The sequence below is a fragment of the Oncorhynchus clarkii genome, chromosome 16 (genome assembly GCF_045791955.1).
Source record: "Oncorhynchus clarkii lewisi isolate Uvic-CL-2024 chromosome 16, UVic_Ocla_1.0, whole genome shotgun sequence".
Classification (NCBI taxonomy): domain Eukaryota; kingdom Metazoa; phylum Chordata; class Actinopteri; order Salmoniformes; family Salmonidae; genus Oncorhynchus; species Oncorhynchus clarkii.
In genome coordinates this window covers 43,230,780-43,250,779 of record NC_092162.1, presented here as the reverse complement: position 1 = coordinate 43,250,779, position 20,000 = coordinate 43,230,780, and the positions used below count along the sequence as shown (strand labels likewise).

Genomic DNA, 20,000 nt, shown 5'->3' with positions numbered 1-20,000 from the left:
GCCTGGTCTGGGGTAAGAGGGGTGGTAGAGTGGCATGCTGACTGACTCCTCAGGAGGGATAGTGGGTAGTTGGAGCTCATTGGCTCTGCTTGGCCGGGCAGCAATGGTTGCGCCGTGCCCGCTGTGGCCTACTTTCACACTGCTATGATGTCACAGGACCCATGTGTGCCAGGGGGCACAATCTCCTCTCCTCCTCTCGTCCTCTATTTTTCTTGTTTTATTTTCCTCTGAACTGGCAGAGCTGCTCTGTCAGAGCGTATTCTTGTTAGTTAGTGTGTGCGTGCGTGTGTGTGCGTGCGTGCGTGTGTGTGGGTGCCCGTGCGCCCCTGTGTGTTTGTGTTTATATCCGTGCACGTGTGTATTGACATGTACTCATGGACATGTCAATACACACGTGGACATGTACTCAATACGTGTGTATTGACGCTCGTACTTCTGTAAACCCACAGGTCTTTTTATAGTCATCTTGACTAGGCCTTGTGGCTCTGTAGTGTCTAAATCAGGGGTGTCAAACATACATAGGTAGCTATCTAGAACAAAGTGTTAATAAGATAAATTCATTAAAAAGATTAAAAGCAATACAAATAAATTCTCAAGTAGGCAAGTAGGCACGCGAGGGGGACCAATCCGGCCTGCGACTGGTTTGAGTAAAGGAAATAAACGTATATGAACTCAATATACTTCAAAATGACTAAAACCAAATCAAAACCGTGTAGATATGATGGACATTCATTCATACAGTTTCTGGACTGTCCAGCTTGCTAATAATCACTGTGCAAGTGTAACGGATGTGAAACGGCTAGCTAGTTAGCGGTGGTGCGCGCTAAATCAAATCAAATCAAATCAAATGTATTTATATAGCCCTTCGTACATCAGCTGATATCTCAAAGTGCTGTACAGAAACCCAGCCTAAAACCCCAAACAGCAAGCAATGCAGGTGAAGAAGCACGGTGGCTAGGAAAAACTCCCTAGAAAGGCCAAAGCCTAGGAAGAAACCTAGAGAGGAACCAGGCTATGTGGGGTGGCCAGTCCTCTTCTGGCTGTGCCGGGTGGAGATTATAACAGAACATGGTCAAGATGTTCAAATGTTCATAAATGACCAGCATGGTCGAATAATAATAAGGCAGAACAGTTGAAACTGGAGCAGCAGCACAGTCAGGTGGACTGGGGACAGCAAGGAGTCATCATGTCAGGTATTCCTGGGGCATGGTCCTAGGGCTCAGGTCCTCCGAGAGAGAGAAAGAGAGAAAGAGAGAATTAGAGAACGCACACTTAGATTCACACAGGACACCGAATAGGACAGGAGAAGTACTCCAGATATAACAAACTGACCCTAGCCCCCCGACACATAAACTACTGCAGCATAAATACTGGAGGCTGAGACAGGAGGGGTCAGGAGACACTGTGGCCCCATCCGAGGACACCCCCGGACAGGGCCAAACAGGAAGGATATAACCCCACCCACTTTGCCAAAGCACAGCCCCCACACCACTAGAGGGATATCTTCAACCACCAACTTACCATCCTGAGACAAGGCTGAGTATAGCCCACAAAGACCTCCGCCACGGCACAACCCAAGGGGGGGGGGGGGGGGGGGGGGGGGGGCGCCAACCCAGACAGGATGACCACATCAGTGACTCAACCCACTCAGGTGACGCACCCCCTCCAGGGACGGCATGAGAGAGCCCCAGTAAGCCAGTGACTCAGCCCCTGTAATAGGGTTAGAGGCAGAGAATCCCAGTGGAAAGAGGGGAACCGGCCAGGCAGAGACAGCAAGGGCGGTTCGTTGCTCCAGAGCCTTTCCGTTCACCCTCCCACTCCTGGGCCAGACTACACTCAATCATATGACCCACTGAAGAGATGAGTCTTCAGTAGAGACTTAAAGGTTGAGACCGAGTTTGCGTCTCTGACATGGGTAGGCAGACCGTTCCATAAAAATGGAGCTCTATAGGAGAAAGCCCTGCCTCCAGCTGTTTGCTTAGAAATTCTAGGGACAATTAGGAGACCTGCGTCTTGTGACCGTAGCGTACGTGTAGGTATGTACGGCAGGACCAAATCAGAGAGATAGGTAGGAGCAAGCCCATGTAATGCTTTGTAGGTTAGCATTAAAACCTTGAAATCAGCCCTTGCTTTGACAGGAAGCCAGTGTAGAGAGGCTAGCACTGGAGTAATATGATCAATTTTTTTGGTTCTAGTCAGGATTCTAGCAGCCGTATTTAGCACTAACTGAAGTTTACTTAGTGCTTTATCCGGGTAGCCGGAAAGTAGAGCATTGCAGTAGTCTAACCTAGAAGTGACAAAAGCATGGATAAATTTTTCTGCATCATTTTTGGACAGAAAGTTTCTGATTTTTGCAATGTTACGTAGATGGAAAAAAGCTGTCCTTGAAATGGTCTTGATATGTTCTTCAAAAGAGAGATCAGGGTCCAGAGTAACGCCGAGGTCCTTCACAGTTTTATTTGAGACGACTGTACAACCATTAAGATGAATTGTCAGATTCAACAGAAGATCTCTTTGTTTCTTGGGACCTAGAACAAGCATCTCTGTTTTGTCCGAGTTTAAAAGTAGAAAGTTTGCAGCCATCCACTTCCTTATGTCTGAAACACATTCTTCTAGCAAGGGCAATTTTGGGGCTTCACCATGTTTCATTGAAATGTACAGCTGTGTGTCATCCGCATAGCAGTGAAAGTTAACATTATGTTTTCGAATAACATCCCCAAGAGGTAAAATATATAGTGAAAACAATAGTGGTCCTAAAACGGAACCTTGAGGAACACCGAAATTTACAGTTGATTTGTCAGAGGACAAACCATTCACAGAGACAAACTGATATCTTTCCGACAGATAAGATCTAAACCAGGCCAGAACTTGTCCATGTAGACCAATTTGGGTTTCCAATCTCTCCAAAAGAATGTGGTGATCGATGGTATCAAAAGCAGCACTAAGGTCTAGGAGCACGAGGACAGATGCAGAGCCTCGGTCCGATGCCATTAAAATGTAATTTACCACCTTCACAAGTGCCGTCTCAGTGCTATGATGGGGTCTAAAACCAGACTGAAGCATTTCGTATACATTGTTTGTCTTCAGGAAGGCAGTGAGTTGTTGCGCAACAGCCTTTTCTAAAATTTTTGAGAGGAATGGAAGATTCGATATAGGCCGATAGTTTTTTATATTTTCTGGGTCAAGGTTTGGCTTTTTCAAGAGAGGCTTTATTACTGCCACTTTTAGTGAGTTTGGTACACATCCGGTGGATAGAGAGCCGTTTATTATGTTCAACATAGGAGGGCCAAGCACAGGAAGCAGCTCTTTCAGTAGTTTAGTTGGAATAGGGTCCAGTATGCAGCTTGAAGGTTTAGAGGCCATGATTATTTTCATCATTGTGTCAAGAGATATAGTACTAAAACACTTGAGCGTCTCTCTTGATCATAGGTCCTGGCAGAGTTGTGCAGATTCAGGACAACTGAGCTTTGAAGGAATACGCAGATTTAAGGAGGAGTCCGAAATTTGCTTTCTAATAATCATAATCTTTTCCTCAACGAAGTTCATGAATTTATCACTGCTAAAGTGAAAGTCATCCTCTCTTGGGGAATGCTGCTTTTTAGTTAGCTTTGCGACAGTATCAAAAAGGAATTTCGGATTGTTCTTATTTTCCTCAATTAAGTTAGAAAAATAGGATGATCGAGCAGCAGTGAGGGCTCTTCGACACTGCACGGTACTCTCTTTCCAAGCTAGTCGGAACACTTCCAGTTTGGTGTGGCGCCATTTCCGTTCCAATTTTCTGGAAGCTTGCTTCAGAGCTCGGGTATTTTCTGTGTACCAGGGAGCTAGTTTCTTATGAGAAATGTTTTTTGTTTTTAGGGGTGCAACTGCATCTAGGGTATTGCGCAAGGTTAAATTGAGTTCCTCAGTTAGGTGGTTAACTGATTTTTGTCCTCTGGCGTCCTTGGGTAGACAGAGGGAATCTGGAAGGACATCAAGGAATCTTTGTGCTGTCTGTGAATTTATAGTACGACTTTTGATGATCCTTGGTTGGGGTCTGAGCAGATTATTTGTTGCAATTGCAAACGTAATAAAATGGTGGTCCGATAGTCCAGGATTATGAGGAAAAACATTAAGATCCACAACATTTATTCCATGGGACAAAACTAGGTCCAGCGTATGACTGTGACAGTGAGTGGGTCCAGAGACATGTTGGACAAAACCCACTGAGTCGATGATGGCTCCGAAAGCCTTTTGGAGTGGGTCTGTGGACTTTTCCATGTGAATATTAAAGTCGCCAAAGATTAGAATATTATCCGCTATGACTACAAGGTCCGATAGGAATTCAGGGAACTCAGTGAGGAACGCTGTATATGGCCCAGGAGGCCTGTAAACAGTAGCTATAAAAAGTGATTGAGTAGGCTGCATAGATTTCATGACTAGAAGCTCAAAAGACGAAAACGTCATTTTTTTTTTGGTAAATTGAAATTTGCTATCGTAAATGTTAGCAACACCTCCGCCTTTGCGGGATGCACGGGGGATATGGTCACTAGTGTAGCCAGGAGGTGAGGCCTCATTTAACACAGTAAATTCATCAGGCTTAAGCCATGTTTCAGTCAGGCCAATCACATCAAGATTATGATCAGTGATTAGTTCATTGACTATAATTGCCTTTGAAGTAAGGGATCTAACATTAAGTAGCCCTATTTTGAGATGTGAGGTATCCTGATCTCTTTCAATAATGACAGGAATGGAGGTGGTCTTTATCCTAGTGAGATTGCTAAGGCGAACACCGCCATGTTTAGTTTTGCCCAACCTAGGTCGAGGCACAGACACGGTCTCAATGGTGATAGCTGAGCTGACTACACTGACTGTGCTAGTGGCAGACTCCACTATGCTGGCAGGCTGGCTAACAGCCTGCTGCCTGGCCTGCACCCTATTTCATTGTGGAGCTAGAGGAGTTAGAGCCCTGTCTATGTTGGTAGATAAAATGAGAGCACCCCTCCAGCTAGGATGGAGTCCGTCACTCCTCAGCAGGTCAGGCTTGGTCTTGTTTGTGGGTGAGTCCCAGAAAGAGGGCCAATTATCTACAAATTCTATCTTTTGGGAGGGGCAGAAAACAGTTTTCAACCAGCGATTGAGTTGTGAGACTCTGCTGTAGAGCTCATCACTCCCCCTAATTGGGAGTAGCGTTTCAATCGGTGACGTCACTTGCTCTGAGACCTTGAAGTAGTGGTTCCCCTTGCTCTGCAAAGGCCGCGGCTTTTGTGGAGCGATGGGTAGCGATGCTTCGTGGGTGACTGTTGTTGATGTGTGCAGAGGGTCCCTGGTTCGCGCCCAGGTATGGGTGAGGGGGCGGTCTAAAGTTATACTGTTACACAGTCAATGGACTGACATTCATACACTTCCCGATAATAATCACTAGACAGTCAGAGAGAGTAGCAAATGTAAGAAATGATCGATAGAGGACCATTTTTTAAACAATTTGACAGCAAGGAAATGTTAGCAATTTTCAGTGTGGCCCTCTGGTCCTCGATGAAGACCGAATGCAGCCCCCAGGGCAAAATGAGATCCACACCCCTGCTCTAGATGGTTCAATTGAACCAAATCAACGGGCTCAGCCCAACTCCATTAAACCAGCACAACTAACATCTCTGTGGAGGACTGGAGCCGCTCTGTCATCACACCTCATGGAGAGAGGAGAGGAGGAGAGCAGAGGAGGGGAAAATCTACGGTAATGTCTCCTCACCTCTCCTCAGAACTCTTCACTTCCAACAGAGCTACAGCTGTCCCTAATCTGATATTCAAGAGTCTACAAAAAAACTTACAGTACACAGAAAATACATCCTACTCTCTGGCATGTAATGCATAAAGGATGTAGACATGTATAGTACCTCTGACATGCAGTATGTATACATATATAGTACCTCTGACATGCAGTATGTAGACATATATAGTACCTCTGACATGTAGTATGTAGACATATATAGTACCTCTGACATGCAGTATGTATACATATATAGTACCTCTGACATGCAGTATATAGACATATATAGTACCTCTGACATGCAGTATGTAGATATATATAGTACCTCTGACATGTAGTATGTATACATATATAGTACCTCTGACATGCAGTATGTAGACATATATAGTACCTCTGACATGCAGCATGTAGACATATATAGTACCTCTGACATGTAGTATGTAGACATATATAGTACCTCTGACATGCAGTATGTATACATATATAGTACCTCTGACATGCAGTATATAGACATATATAGTACCTCTGACATGCAGTATGTAGATATATATAGTACCTCTGACATGCAGTATGTAGATATATATAGTACCTCTGACATGCAGTATGTAGACATATATAGTACCTCTGACATGCAGTATGTAGACATATATAGTACCTCTGACATGCAGCATGTATACATATATAGTACCTCTGACATGCAGTATGTAGACATATATAGTACCTCTGACATGTAGTATGTAGACATATATAGTACCTCTGACATGCAGTATGTATACATATATAGTACCTCTGACATGCAGTATATAGACATATATAGTACCTCTGACATGCAGTATGTAGATATATATAGTACCTCTGACATGCAGTATGTATACATATATAGTACCTCTGACATGCAGTATGTAGACATATATAGTACCTCTGACATGCAGCATGTATACATATATAGTACCTCTGACATGCAGTATGTAGACATATATAGTACCTCTGACATGTACCTCTGACATGCAGTATGTATACATATATAGTACACATGCAGTATATAGACATATATAGTACCTCTGACATGCAGTATGTATACATATATAGTACCTCTGACATGCAGTATGGAGCCGCTCTGTCATCACACCTCATGTACGGTAATGTCTCCTCACCTCTCCTCAGAACTCTTCACTTCCAACAGAGCTACAGCTGTCCCTAATCTGATATTCAAGAGTCTACAAAAAAACTTACAGTACACAGAAAATACATCCTACTCTCTGGCATGTAATGCATAAAGGATGTAGACATGTATAGTACCTCTGACATGCAGTATGTATACATATATAGTACCTCTGACATGCAGTATGTAGACATATATAGTACCTCTGACATGCAGCATGTATACATATATAGTACCTCTGACATGCAGTATGTAGACATATATAGTACCTCTGACATGTAGTATGTAGACATATATAGTATACATGCAGTATGTATACATATATAGTACCTCTGACATGCAGTATATAGACATATATAGTACCTCTGACATGCAGTATGTAGATATATATAGTACCTCTGACATGTAGTATGTATACATATATAGTACCTCTGACATGCAGTATGTAGACATATATAGTACCTCTGACATGCAGCATGTAGACATATATAGTACCTCTGACATGTAGTATGTAGACATATATAGTACCTCTGACATGCAGTATGTATACATATATAGTACCTCTGACATGCAGTATATAGACATATATAGTACCTCTGACATGCAGTATGTAGATATATATAGTACCTCTGACATGCAGTATGTAGATATATATAGTACCTCTGACATGCAGTATGTAGACATATATAGTACATGTATGTGTACTATGTAGACATGTATAGTACATGTATGTGTTCTATCTTTGACCAATTTGCCAAAGGGCACGTCAACTAAGACCCTATCGGATTGTCTCCAGCATACTCCCTCTCTTTACTTCTGAGAGAGAGAGAGAGAGAGAGAGAGAGGCTGTATATTGTATATGGTCCCTGTGGTAGCCTCAGAGGTAAGAGAGGGGTCAGTGTGGTGAATGTCAGAAGGGGAGAGTGGATTTGTGGGAGTGTGTGTGGGCAGCGGGATGTAGTAGAAGTGGCCCCTGGCCTTATGGAGTGTCTCCGTGGGTTTAGCAGACCAGATTACAGAGGGGGTGACGGGGAACAGGCAGGGTTAAGGCTGGTGGATGGGGAGTTGGGATATACAGGGTCACCAGCCATGGACTGGTCAATAGTAGAATGTTTCCCCTTTTAGAATTGTTCTTTTCTCCCTCCCTCATTTCCTTTCTCTCCTCCTCTCTCTCCCCCTCCCGCTCTCTCTTTCTGAAAGCGAAGTGTGTGGATGGTGGATGATCGATGTGTCTCATTCCAGTGACGTGGTGGGCTGGCAGCTCGTATAAAACATGGATGGGGGTTGAGGGGTGTAAGGGTGTAGGTGGCAGGCTGTCCCAGAGGTGCCAGCTGTTTACCACTCTGTGGAGAGGGGGGGGGGGGGGGGGGGGGCAGGCCTGTTGCCTTGGTAACGGCTGTTGGAATTGCTTCCTCTCTGCATTCCTGGCGACAGCAACGGTGGGTTTCTCAATACTGGAACACATCTGGCTTCACTCACACACATTTTCTATCCTTGTATCTCCTTTTTCCCTTTCTCCTCTCCCTCCATCCATCATAGAGGTGCAGTGTGCATGGCTGGGTCTCAGGACAGCATGGCCAATAGAGGGTTAGAATGAAATGACTGTTCAGAATGACCGTTTATCACGCATGTACAGAACCAGCTTAGAGGAATCCTCCTGCTTTCTAATGCTCATATATTGTAATTCTCTGCTGTGTGCTGGTCCAAAGAGCAGCAACCTCTTTCGTGTGTGTGTGTGTGTGTGTGTGTGTGTGTGTGTGTGTGTGTGTGTGTGTGTGTGTGTGTGTGTGTGTGTGTGTGTGTGTGTGTGTGTGTGTGTGTGTGTGTGTGTGTGTGTGTGTGTGTGTGTGTGTGTGTGTGTGTGTGTGTGTGTGTGTTTCTGTTACGAAAATGTGGCGCAGAACACTTGACCAGCAGCTATTTAAGATATTGGACATTTGAGAAATTTACCAGACTGATATGCATTGGGTGTATAACTCGATTAGTGCGTCCACTTACCAAATTCTGATGAGCACTTTGGACATTTAAGAATAACTTTTTACATTAACTTTTCCTCAGCCAACAAGATGAGTAACGAGCAACAAAATCACTAGCTATTTATTTCATTTAAACCTTTATTTAACTAGGCAAGTCAGTTAAGAACACATTCTTATTTTCAATGGCGTCCTAGGAATAGTGGGTTAACAGGGGCAGGATGACAGATTTTTACCTTGTCAGCTCGGGATTCGATTTTGCAACCTTTCGGTTACTAGTCCAATGCTCCAACCACTAGGCCACCTATGTCAATCTACTATCCCCCATTGCAGAAAAGTTGACCTATTTTATTGGTCAGCTCGTCGAGAAAGAAATGGCCTATTCCAAACAGACTATCAGACAGTTGTGGGACGATAGATCCCAAATCTATACAAACAGTAGGCCTAGGCTACATAAAAAACGTTAAAAAGCAATGAGTCTGATGCAACAGATCAGAACGGTTAGGTTAAAACGTTGATCAACTACGTATTATTTCTTCACATTATAACCGCAGCAATGCGGACAAGGCAGTAGGCCACACGCAAATGTTTGTTCCATAATGCAATTAGCGGGAAAACGGGTTTCATGTGACAGAGAAGAAAAAATCAGATTGAAATTGAACAAGTAGGGGAGATCTAATATGAAACAACTAGCATGGGTTGCTAACATGACTAAGATTGTGTTTTTGGCTACTGTACAATGAAAGAAAGTTTATATAAAATAATTGCCTGCACAGATATGGTCCGATTTCGGCTAGGCTACTTTGAAGCAAGGTAAAACATGCCTCATAATCTGGTAACGACCCTGGGTTTATAAACGCGGAAATCGCATCTGCCGCATGAGCGTGCATTTGCGGCGCGCTAGACTTCGGCCTAGGAGGTCGAGGGTCCGAGACCTGCTCCCTGCCTGTTTCATTACAATATGTAGGTTTCAGGTTTCAAAACAATGAAGTATGTGTTTTCAAAATGCATACGGCCTCCAGCTCATTGCGAAGTGGTGTGTAAACGCGCTAAAGAAGCCTGCCTTCCGTTGCCTTTGCATTTGATGTTTGATATTCTGTAGCTGCTGTATGCTGACAGATTCTCCGCTAAGGCTCTCTATCTGTATGCTGTACGTGTGTGATAAATAAGATGCTTAACAGATATACTGTACACACGCAGCAATTTAATTAACCTATAGACCGATTAGCATGACCAGTTAAATGTATTTAAATCGACAGGTATTTCCATAAGTAAAAGCCATTATTTCTCTGTGGGATTTTTTTCTTCTTCTGGACAATTGGCCAGCGGCAATTTGATTAATTTATCGGCCGAAAGCCAGCTATTACCGGCTAACGGAAACCCTGGTGTGTGTGCGTGCGCGCGGTTACTCTGAGCCGACATATCAGTCTTTCTCTGACGGTGCTGATGATCTGTCCCTATGTGCTCTCTTTTCATATCTCCATCTCTCTTGCATTCTCTCTCTCCTTCGTTCTGTTCTGACAGCTCTGTCTGCTCAGCCACTTCTCTTTTACTTTCTCCCTCACTCTCCCCTGCTATTTATTTCTCCCTCACTCCCCCCTGCTATTTATTTCTCCCTCACTCCCCCCTGCCATTTCTTTCCCCCTCACTCCCCCCTGCCATTTCTTACCCCCTCACTCTCCCCTGCCATTTCTTTCCCCCTCACTCTCCCCTGCCATTTCTTTCCCCCTCACTCTCCCCTGCTATTTATTTCTCCCTCACTCTCCCCTGCCATTTCTTTCCCCCTCACTCTCCCCTGCCATTTCTTTCCCCCTCACTCTCCCCTGCCATTTCTTTCCCCCTCACTCTCCCCTGCCATTTCTTTCCCCCTCACTCTCCCCTGCCATTTCTTTCCCCCTCACTCTCCCCTGCTATTTATTTCTCCCTCACTCTCCCCTGCCATTTCTTTCCCCCTCACTCTCCCCTGCTATTTCTTTCCCCCTCACTCTCCCCTGCCATTTCTTTCCCCCTCACTCTCCCCTGCCATTTCTTTCTCCCTCACTCCCCCCTGCTATTTCTTTCCCCCTCACTCTCCCCTGCCATTTCTTTCCCCCTCACTCTCCCCTGCTATTTCTTTCCCCCTCACTCTCCCCTGCTATTTCTTTCTCCCTCACTCTCCCCTGCCATTTCTTTCCCCCTCACTCTCCCCTGCCATTTCTTTCCCCCTCACTCTCCCCTGCTATTTCTTTCCCCCTCACTCTCCCCTGCCATTTCTTTCCCCCTCACTCTCCCCTGCTATTTATTTCTCCCTCACTCTCCCCTGCCATTTCTTTCCCCCTCACTCTCCCCTGCCATTTCTTTCCCCCTCACTCTCCCCTGCCATTTCTTTCCCCCTCACTCTCCCCTGCCATTTCTTTCCCCCTCACTCTCCCCTGCCATTTCTTCCCCCCTCACTCTCCCCTGCCATTTCTTTCCCCCTCACTCTCCCCTGCTATTTATTTCTCCCTCACTCTCCCCTGCCATTTCTTTCCCCCCTCACTCTCCCCTGCTATTTCTTTCCCCCTCACTCTCCCCTGTCATTTCTTTCCCCCTCACTCTCCCCTGCTATTTCTTTCCCCCTCACTCTCCCCTGCCATTTCTTTCCCCCTCACTCCCCCCTGCTATTTCTTTCCCCCTCACTCTCCCTTGCCATTTCTTTCCCCCTCACTCTCCCCTGCCATTTCTTTCCCCCTCACTCTCCCCTGCTATTTCTTTCCCCCTCACTCTCCCCTGCTATTTCTTTCTCCCTCACTCTCCCCTGCCATTTCTTTCCCCCTCACTCTCCCCTGACATTTCTTTCCCCCTCACTCTCCCCTGCTATTTCTTTCCCCCTCACTCTCCCCTGACATTTCTTTCTCCCTCACTCCCCCCTGCTATTTCTTTCCCCCTCACTCTCCCCTGCCATTTCTTTCCCCCTCACTCTCCCCTGCTATTTCTTTCCCCCTCACTCTCCCCTGCTATTTCTTTCTCCCTCACTCTCCCCTGCCATTTCTTTCCCCCTCACTCTCCCCTGCCATTTCTTTCCCCCTCACTCTCCCCTGCTATTTCTTTCCCCCTCACTCTCCCCTGCCATTTCTTTCTCCCTCACTCCACCCTGCTATTTCTTTCCCCCTCACTCTCCCCTGCCATTTCTTTCCCCCTCACTCTCCCCTGCCATTTCTTTCCCCCTCACTCTCCCCTGCCATTTCTTGCTCTCTCTTATTCTCTCTCTCTCTTTCTATTTCTCTCTCTACCAACCAACCAGCCCAATGCAGCACTCACCAACTCCGTGAACTGTATTGTTGGGGGATTTGAAGGACCACAGTCAGTCAGTAGGAAATATAATTGTGCTCTTGGGTAAAATGTTTATTTTTTGGAACATTTGGTCAGATTTGTTGCAGATGGGGAGGTTCAAGTTCCCAGTGAGACACCATGGGAGAGAATGAGGGATGTATTGTGAGAGGAAATGATAGAATGATGACTTACTGGGAAAGATGTGTTGATCTGTGGCTGTCTGAAGGGTGGAAAAGATGAGTGTTGAAATAAATACATGTGTTTGAGGTCCTCCAATCAGGGGTGAGGGTGGAGCTTGGATTGTTGAGATCCTCCAATCAGGGGTGAGGGTGGGGATGGGACTATTGAATGTTTTGCTTTTCATTATTTATGTTTTGTGGTTTGCCTTCATGCTGTGAGCGGTGTGTGTGCTGGTCCTGGTAGTTATGGGTAGTTTCATGCTGTGAGGGGTGTGTGTGCTGGTCCTGGTAGTTATGGGTAGTTTCATGCTGTGAGGGGTGTGTGTGCTGGTCCTGGTAGTTATGGGTAGGTTCATGCTGTGAGGGGTGTGTGTGCTGGTCCTGGTAGTTATGGGTAGTTTCATGCTGTGAGGGGTGTGTGTGTGTGTTGGTCCTGGTAGTTATGGGTAGTTTCATGCTGTGAGGGGTGTGTGTGCTGGTCCTGGTAGTTATGGGTAGTTTCATGCTGTGAGGGGTGTGTGTGCTGGTCCTGGTAGTTATGGGTAGTTTCATGCTGTGAGGGGTGTGTGTGTTAGTCCTGGTAGTTATGGGTAGGTTCATGCTGTGAGGGGTGTGTGTGCTGGTCCTGGTAGTTATGGGTAGTTTCATGCTGTGAGGGGTGTGGTGTGCTGGTCCTGGTAGTTATGGGTAGTTTCATGCTGTGAGGGGTGTGTGTGCTGGTCCTGGTAGTTATGGGTAGTGTCATGCTGTGAGGGGTGTGTGTGCTGGTCCTGGTAGTTATGGGTAGTTTCATGCTGTGAAACTCGGGCAGGTGGGGGCGAGCGCACTCTCTGACCAGAGCACCCACTGTGGGAGCGCACCCTCTGACCAGAGAACCCACAGTGGGAGTGGCTATTTATATTGTCTGTATTGTATTGTTGTTTTAAAGAAAAAATTATAATATGAGTATACAGTACCAGTCAAATGTTTAGACACACCTACTCATTCCAGGGTTTTCTTTATTTTTACTATTTTCTACATTGTAGAATAATAGTGAAGACATTAAAACTATGAAATAACAAATATGGAATCATGTGGTAACCAAAAAAGTAGCCACCCCTTTGCCTTAAACACTCTTGGCATTCTCTCAACCAGCTTCATGAGGTAGTCACCTGGAATTAATTTCAATTAACAGGTGTGCCTTGTTAATTTGTCGAATTTCTTTCGTTCTTAATGCATCCATATTATGGCAAGAACAACTCAAATAAGCAAAGAGAAATGACAGCCTATCATTACGTTAAGAAAATGCAAATAGTCTGGGTAGCCATTTGATTAGCTGTTGTGGGAACTCCTTCAACACTGTTGGAAAAGCATTCCAAGTGAAGCTGGTTGAGAGAATGCCAAGAGCATGCAAAGCTGTCATCAAGGCAAATGGTGGCTAAAGTGTTTAACACTTTTTTTGGTTACTACATATGTGTTATTTCATAGTTTTCTACAATGTAGAAATAGTAAAAATAAAGAAAAACTCTTCAAATGAGTAGGTGTTTCCAAGTGTTTGACTGATACTGTACATAAACATTTAAAAATGAAAACAAAAAAAAAACATCAATTTACTTACATCCTGTAGCCAGCAAACATTGGAAACAAAATGAAGGTGTCCCCAACAGCATGGATGTAAAAACCTTCACGTTTAAAGGTGTGAAGGAAATAAGATAATGCTTTATTTTGAAGGGTTCCCTGCGTAAAGAGCTCATTAAACATTCACAACCCATACAAAATACATTCATAGTCATGTAAGTGTGAATGACAGTTTTGCATTGCTGCCTGTGTGTGTCTGGGCTGTAACCTGCCCCTCCTCTCTAATTACCTGCCCACTTGCCGGGTTCCTCTTATGGAGCTTAGACTACATTACTATTCACTTAGAAGAATGATGCAATTCATTTATCATATAACGCTACCCGTCGTGGCTTATTGTAATGTGCCACCGGCTTCATCTTACAGAGTTGTTGTGGGGGGAAACAGGAGAAAAACAACATTGAAGGGATTTTAGATCAAATACCGTACAGTACATTATCGTTCTTTGTCTTTGTCATCCTTCAAAACATGTCCACTGGGTGGAGTGAGCATACACACACAGACAAACACTCTCACTCACACACACACACAGTCCCTCGGCTGTCCTCTCTTCTGGATGGGAGGACAGGCCTCATTGTGCTGTCTGTCCTGCTGTGTTGAGTGACTGCAGCGTGTGCTGAGCTGGCTAACAGCTGCTCTGCTCTGAGCCCCCTCTCCACCCCTCCCTCCTCATCTCTCCACCCCTGCACCCCCTGTCATTCTCACCTTCACTGTACAGACCCACACTGGACAACAAATCAATGTTCTCTCTCTGTCTCTCTGTCTAAATATCTCTATTTATGCCTGTTTTGTGTGTCAGCCTTTGTTTCTCTCTTTGTATCTTTTAGTATCGTCTCTGACATCGCCTTGGCTGGTGATGCTATTCCGTTATTAGGGCCTCCCTCCCCCTGGCCGGACAGCTGTATCCACATTTGAACTTTTTATGGCCTAGAAATGGATCTGCTTCAGTCAGCGAAAGTATAGAGTTTTGTGGGGAGAAAACTATTTTGATAGATGACACCGACACACATGATACGGTTGGAGCTGTGAGTGTACCGTGATACCAGAGAATGACTTACTAGAACAATAACCATGTATGTATTTGTGTCTCTGTATGTACTCCCTCCTTCTCCTCTTCTTTCTCCCCATTCTCCTCCACTCATCTTCTCTCCTGGTGTTTGTGTGTGTGTGTGTGTGTGTGTGTGTGTGTGTGTGTGTGTGTGTGTGTGTGTGTGTGTGTGTGTGTGTGTGTGTGTGTGTGTGTGTGTGTGTGTGTGTGTGTGTGTGTTAGTGGTCAGACTGTGCTGTGCAGTGTGGGCGGTGGTGTTACTGATGTGTACAGCCCCCTGTGCTGTGTGAAACTCATTACAGCCTGCCACCTGTTTGTCCTGGAGCACCCCCCCCCCCACATCCACACGTCCTGCCCATGTGAGCTCCCGTGTGTGTGTGTGTGGGGGGGGGGGGGGGGGGGTTTAATGTAACAGGAGTGAGTGTGGAGACCCCTTCACACAGTACAGCCGCTATTTTTTTTTTTTTTTTTTTTTTTTTTTACCTTTATTTAGCCAGGCAAGTCAGTTAAGAACAAATTCTTATTTTCAATGACGGCCTGGGAACAGTGGGTTAACTGCCTGTTCAGGGGCAGAACGACAGATTTGTACCTTGTCAGCTCGGGGGTTTGAACTCGCAACCTTCCGGTTACTAGTCCAACGCTCTAACCACTAGGCTACCCTTGACGCCCCGACTTGCGTGTCAATGGCTCCCTTTGTGTGCTGGGGGCCTCACTACAGAGCTAGGGGACAGGTGGGTAGCTATAGGGTCCCAGCCCCTGCCTCCTAACCCCGCCCCAGCCTCTAAACCATCCCAGGGTGATAAAGCCATATACCAGGATTGTGTTTGGGGAAGACAGCCTCTTAAAAGCACCAAAATGGGGTGTTACTCTGCCCCTCCCTCCCAGTGGGCCCCCAGTCTCACACCGGCCATCAATCTGAACAGAGAGACAGAATGAGACAGGGCTGAATAAAGAGAGGTTGGCCTTGTCTGTCAGAGAGCGTTGATCTGCTATGTTTGATTCTTGGAAATAGAAGATATTGTAGTTGGAAAGATAGTGTTGGAAGGATAATGCGTGCATCCATGTTGGTAGTGACTTTCATGTTGTTTACTTACTCTGGCTGTAAAGCCATGTTGGTAGTGACTTTCATGTTGTTTACTTACTCTGGCTGTAAAGCCATGTTGGTAGTGACTTTCATGTTGTTTACTTACTCTGGCTGTAAAGCCATGTTGGTAGTGACTTTCATGTTGTTTACTTACTCTGGCTGTAAAGTCATGTTGGTAGTGACTTTCATGTTGTTTACTTACTCTGGCTGTAAATTCATGTTGGTAGTGACTTTCATGTTGTTTACTTACTCTGGCTGTAAAGCCATGTTGGTAGTGACTTTCATGTTGTTTACTTACTCTGGCTGTAAATTCATGTTGGTAGTGACTTTCATGTTGTTTACTTACTCTGGCTGTAAAGCCATGTTGGTAGTGACTTTCATGTTGTTTATTTACTCTGGCTGTAAAGCTAACAGCTTCTCTTCATTCACCCCGTGTCTCAACATTCTCTCTGTGTGTGTCCGCCTGTTGTGTGGCGATATGCTCTACAGTATGTGGTCTTTGTGGACTGTGGGTGTGTTGCAGGTGTGAGTGGAGCTGGAGCTGTCCTTTGGGCCTGAGGTGAAAAGACAGACATACAGACCTCCCAGCTGGCAGACGGAGCACTGAAAGGCAGAGTGAAAGATGCCGTGTGGTGGTAGCCTCAGAAAAGGTAGAGGGAGAGGCATGTGGCAGAAGAGCTAGCTATCCTCAGCCTGTGGACCGCACTGAAGGGACATGACACTACGTGGCGCAGATGTGTGCTTTTCACCACCTGGAGCAGGGCTGTCGTTACAGCAGAGTGTGTGTGTGTGTGTGTGTGTGTGAATACTGAACTGGCTACATGGAGCCAGTAGCCTAGTAAAGTGAGGTTTCCACATGCCTTCACTTAGATGTTCTAGTGGGGGTTTTGATTCCCAAAGCCAGTAATTAGAATGCATTAGTAAAGCAGGTCTAGCTAAAGTGCCACATTTAGTGCTGAAACCATACCATGGTGGAAGTCCCATGGCACTTTACAGAGATTGGAGAGAGCATCGATCACAGCTATTTTGTATTTAACCTTTATTTAACTAGACAAGTCAGTTAAGAACAATTTTTTCTTTACATTGACTGCCTACCGGGGGAATCCGACCTTGTCAGCTCAGGGATTCAATCCAGCAACCTTTCGGTTAATGGCCCAACTCTCTAACCACTAGGCTACCTGACTCCCCTATTGACCTACCTGGGCCGCGGCTCCAATGAATACCATTACCAAACACACCAAGACATGGCCAGGCATGGAAATAGAGCAATTTAAGTCAAGTGGTCATGTTTGGCGAGGGAGGTCGGCTGAGTTTGACCCCTTGACCCCTTGTGTTCATGGTTTACAGTTGAGTGAGTCATGTTTTGATAAACCGCTGTCTGTTGCAAACATAAAGGCAGTCTAGAGATTTCACGTTCTTCTTAGCAGCTGAGTTACATGCAGCTATTTAGGCAAACATATGAAACACAAGCAAGATGCGAAAAGGCAGTCAAAATAGATATGGAATGTTCTTTTCTCATCGCCATTTGAAACATTGGCCAGTTATTTTCCCAGAAACCCTCGCTACGATATGGCGGCATAACTATGAATGTTATTATCCCAAATAGTAGGCAGTTTAACGTAGTAGTTGACAAATGACGTGAAGAATAGTAGAGCTCCGGGCTCCTGGGCGATGCACAACGAGGTCGCCCCTTGTCACACTGGTTAAGGGCTTGTAAGTAAGCATTTCACTGTGAGGTTGTACTGTATGGTTTCACTGTAATACCTGTTGTATTCGGCGCATGTGACAATTAACACTCGATTTGATGATTCGGTTACTGGTTAAGATACACGCTTGGCTACCTAGAACGTTCGTCTGCCCAGAGGTGGAACAGCTAGGTAGAGAAGCGAAATAGCAGTTACTAGGGCCTGTGTGTGGTTAAAATGCAGATCGTTTTTTTGCCCCAATGCAAAACTCAAGTAGGAGATATTTGCGTGTCTAATCAGTGATTTCATGTTCTTTTTTTTCTCATCGTGATTGCAAGCATTGGCTAAGCGGGAAGCAGAGGCAGTCACAGTAGTGCGGTTATTTTCCCAGCAACTCTGGCTAGCGGCTACGATATGGCAGCAACTACGAAGACAGGCCGACATCACACGGGGAAAAAACTGATTGTTTTTGCTCCAATGCAGTGTGTAGGGACTGTTTCCTGCTTGTGCAGCTGCAATATCCGTTACAACAGACAGGGAAGGTTGTATAGCCTTCATAATATATGTTTGTTCAAATCGCCGACAGGCTTTTTATTTCAGCTGTTCAGAAATATGAGGCAGAGACACAGGCTAAGAGAGGAAGTTGAGTGTGAGCAGCAGCACCACGCGTGTCAAATAACACAGGAGGTTGGTGACGCCTTCATTGGGGAGGACAGCCACGTGGTAATGGCTGGAGGGTGAGTGAGTGGAACGGTGTCAACAACATTAAATCCATTCCATTCGCTCCGTTCCAGACGTTATTATGAGCCTTCCTCCCCTCAGCAGCCTCCACTGACATGCTCAGAACCTGATCCCTATTTGCCTATTGGCCTTGTTTTTATGGGTCAACGGTATGCAGTGAATGCAAAACAGGAGTGTTTCCGTTTCCACTGTAGATGATGTACAGGCCTCATTGTCTGATTCACAGCGGGTTTCCACGTCTGACTCGTGATGTAACTCAAGATAGTAACTGTATGGTAACTCTGCTGTGTGTCCCTCTGCGCTTCTTTCAGGTGACCCAGGTGCCTATAGAGTCATGTGATCAGTACGGGACGTGTGGAGAGTGCCTGAGCTCCGGTGACCCCCACTGTGGCTGGTGTGTCCTACACAACATGTGAGTATTCACCACACAACCACAAACACAAGCATCACACGTTCACCTCTCAACCCTCGTCTCCCTTTCTTCTGTTTAGTCCGTCTACCTGGCTGCTCATTGGCTGACCATAAAACCTACTGTTACCCTCAGTAACCTCTTCTCCCAGTGACACAAATTATAGCACGCATTCGAGTCAGAGGTGCATCGGCCATCAGTTACAAAGCAATTGGTGGGATGGTTTATGACAGCCTGTGAACAGTGAATGAAAGGCTACATAGACTAGCTTACTGTATTCGTGGACGTGTATGTGGCACGTTTGAGTAACTACTGTCTTTCAGCTGTAGAGCCGGTTCAGAGCCAGGTGTCGGCCTGTGTCGTCTGGTGTTGAGTGACAGTTGGCCCGCTCTGCTGTGATGTGACTGAGGTCACTGAACTCTGCTTCACCAACCGATAGAGTCAGCGCTGCCCTCTGAACCATAGAGGCCATCAGTGACACCTGCTGGTGGCTGGCTCTTAGTACAAATCCCTTTACAACCCAAGGGAGAGTGAGAGACAGAGGAAGAACGAGAGACAGAGTGAGAAAGTGTTTGAGAGAGAGAGAGAGGAAGAACGAGAGACAGAGTGAGAAGGTGTTTGAGAGAGAGAGAGATAGAGAGAGGAAGAACGAGAGACAGAGTGAGAAGGTGTTTGAGAGAGAGAGAGAGAGAGAGAGAGGAAGAACGAGAGACAGAGTGAGAAAGTGTTTGAGAGAGAGAGAGCGAGAGAGAGAGAGAGATAGAGAGGAAGAACGAGAGACAAAGTGAGTGTGAGAAAGAGAGAGAGGAAGAACGAGAGACAAAGTGAGAGTGAGAAAGAGAGAGAGAGAGAGAGAGGAAGAACGAGAGACAAAGTGAGAGTGAGAAAGTGAGAGAGAGCAAGCAACCCTGATAGATTGACTGTATGTCCAGATACAGGTGTCAGTGATGAAAGTGAATAGATGAACTGAAGGGGTTGTAGTTAGATGGATTCTCTCTCTCTGCGTTCTATGCTGTATTTGATGAATAGCCCTGGCTAAACACAACCCACACTCTGAAGAAGAAGAAG

General features: G+C 45.6%; 1 protein-coding gene across 1 annotated transcript in view; it reads left to right on the top strand.

The window, feature by feature from the left end:
* Nucleotides 1-20,000, top strand: part of LOC139367317 (plexin-A2-like) — a 346,959-nt gene that overhangs the window by 172,063 nt on the left and 154,896 nt on the right. The window contains exon 5 of the mRNA XM_071105532.1: nucleotides 18,835-18,935. Within this exon, the coding sequence (XP_070961633.1) occupies nucleotides 18,835-18,935 (101 nt within the window). The remainder of the gene's footprint in view (nucleotides 1-18,834; nucleotides 18,936-20,000) is intronic.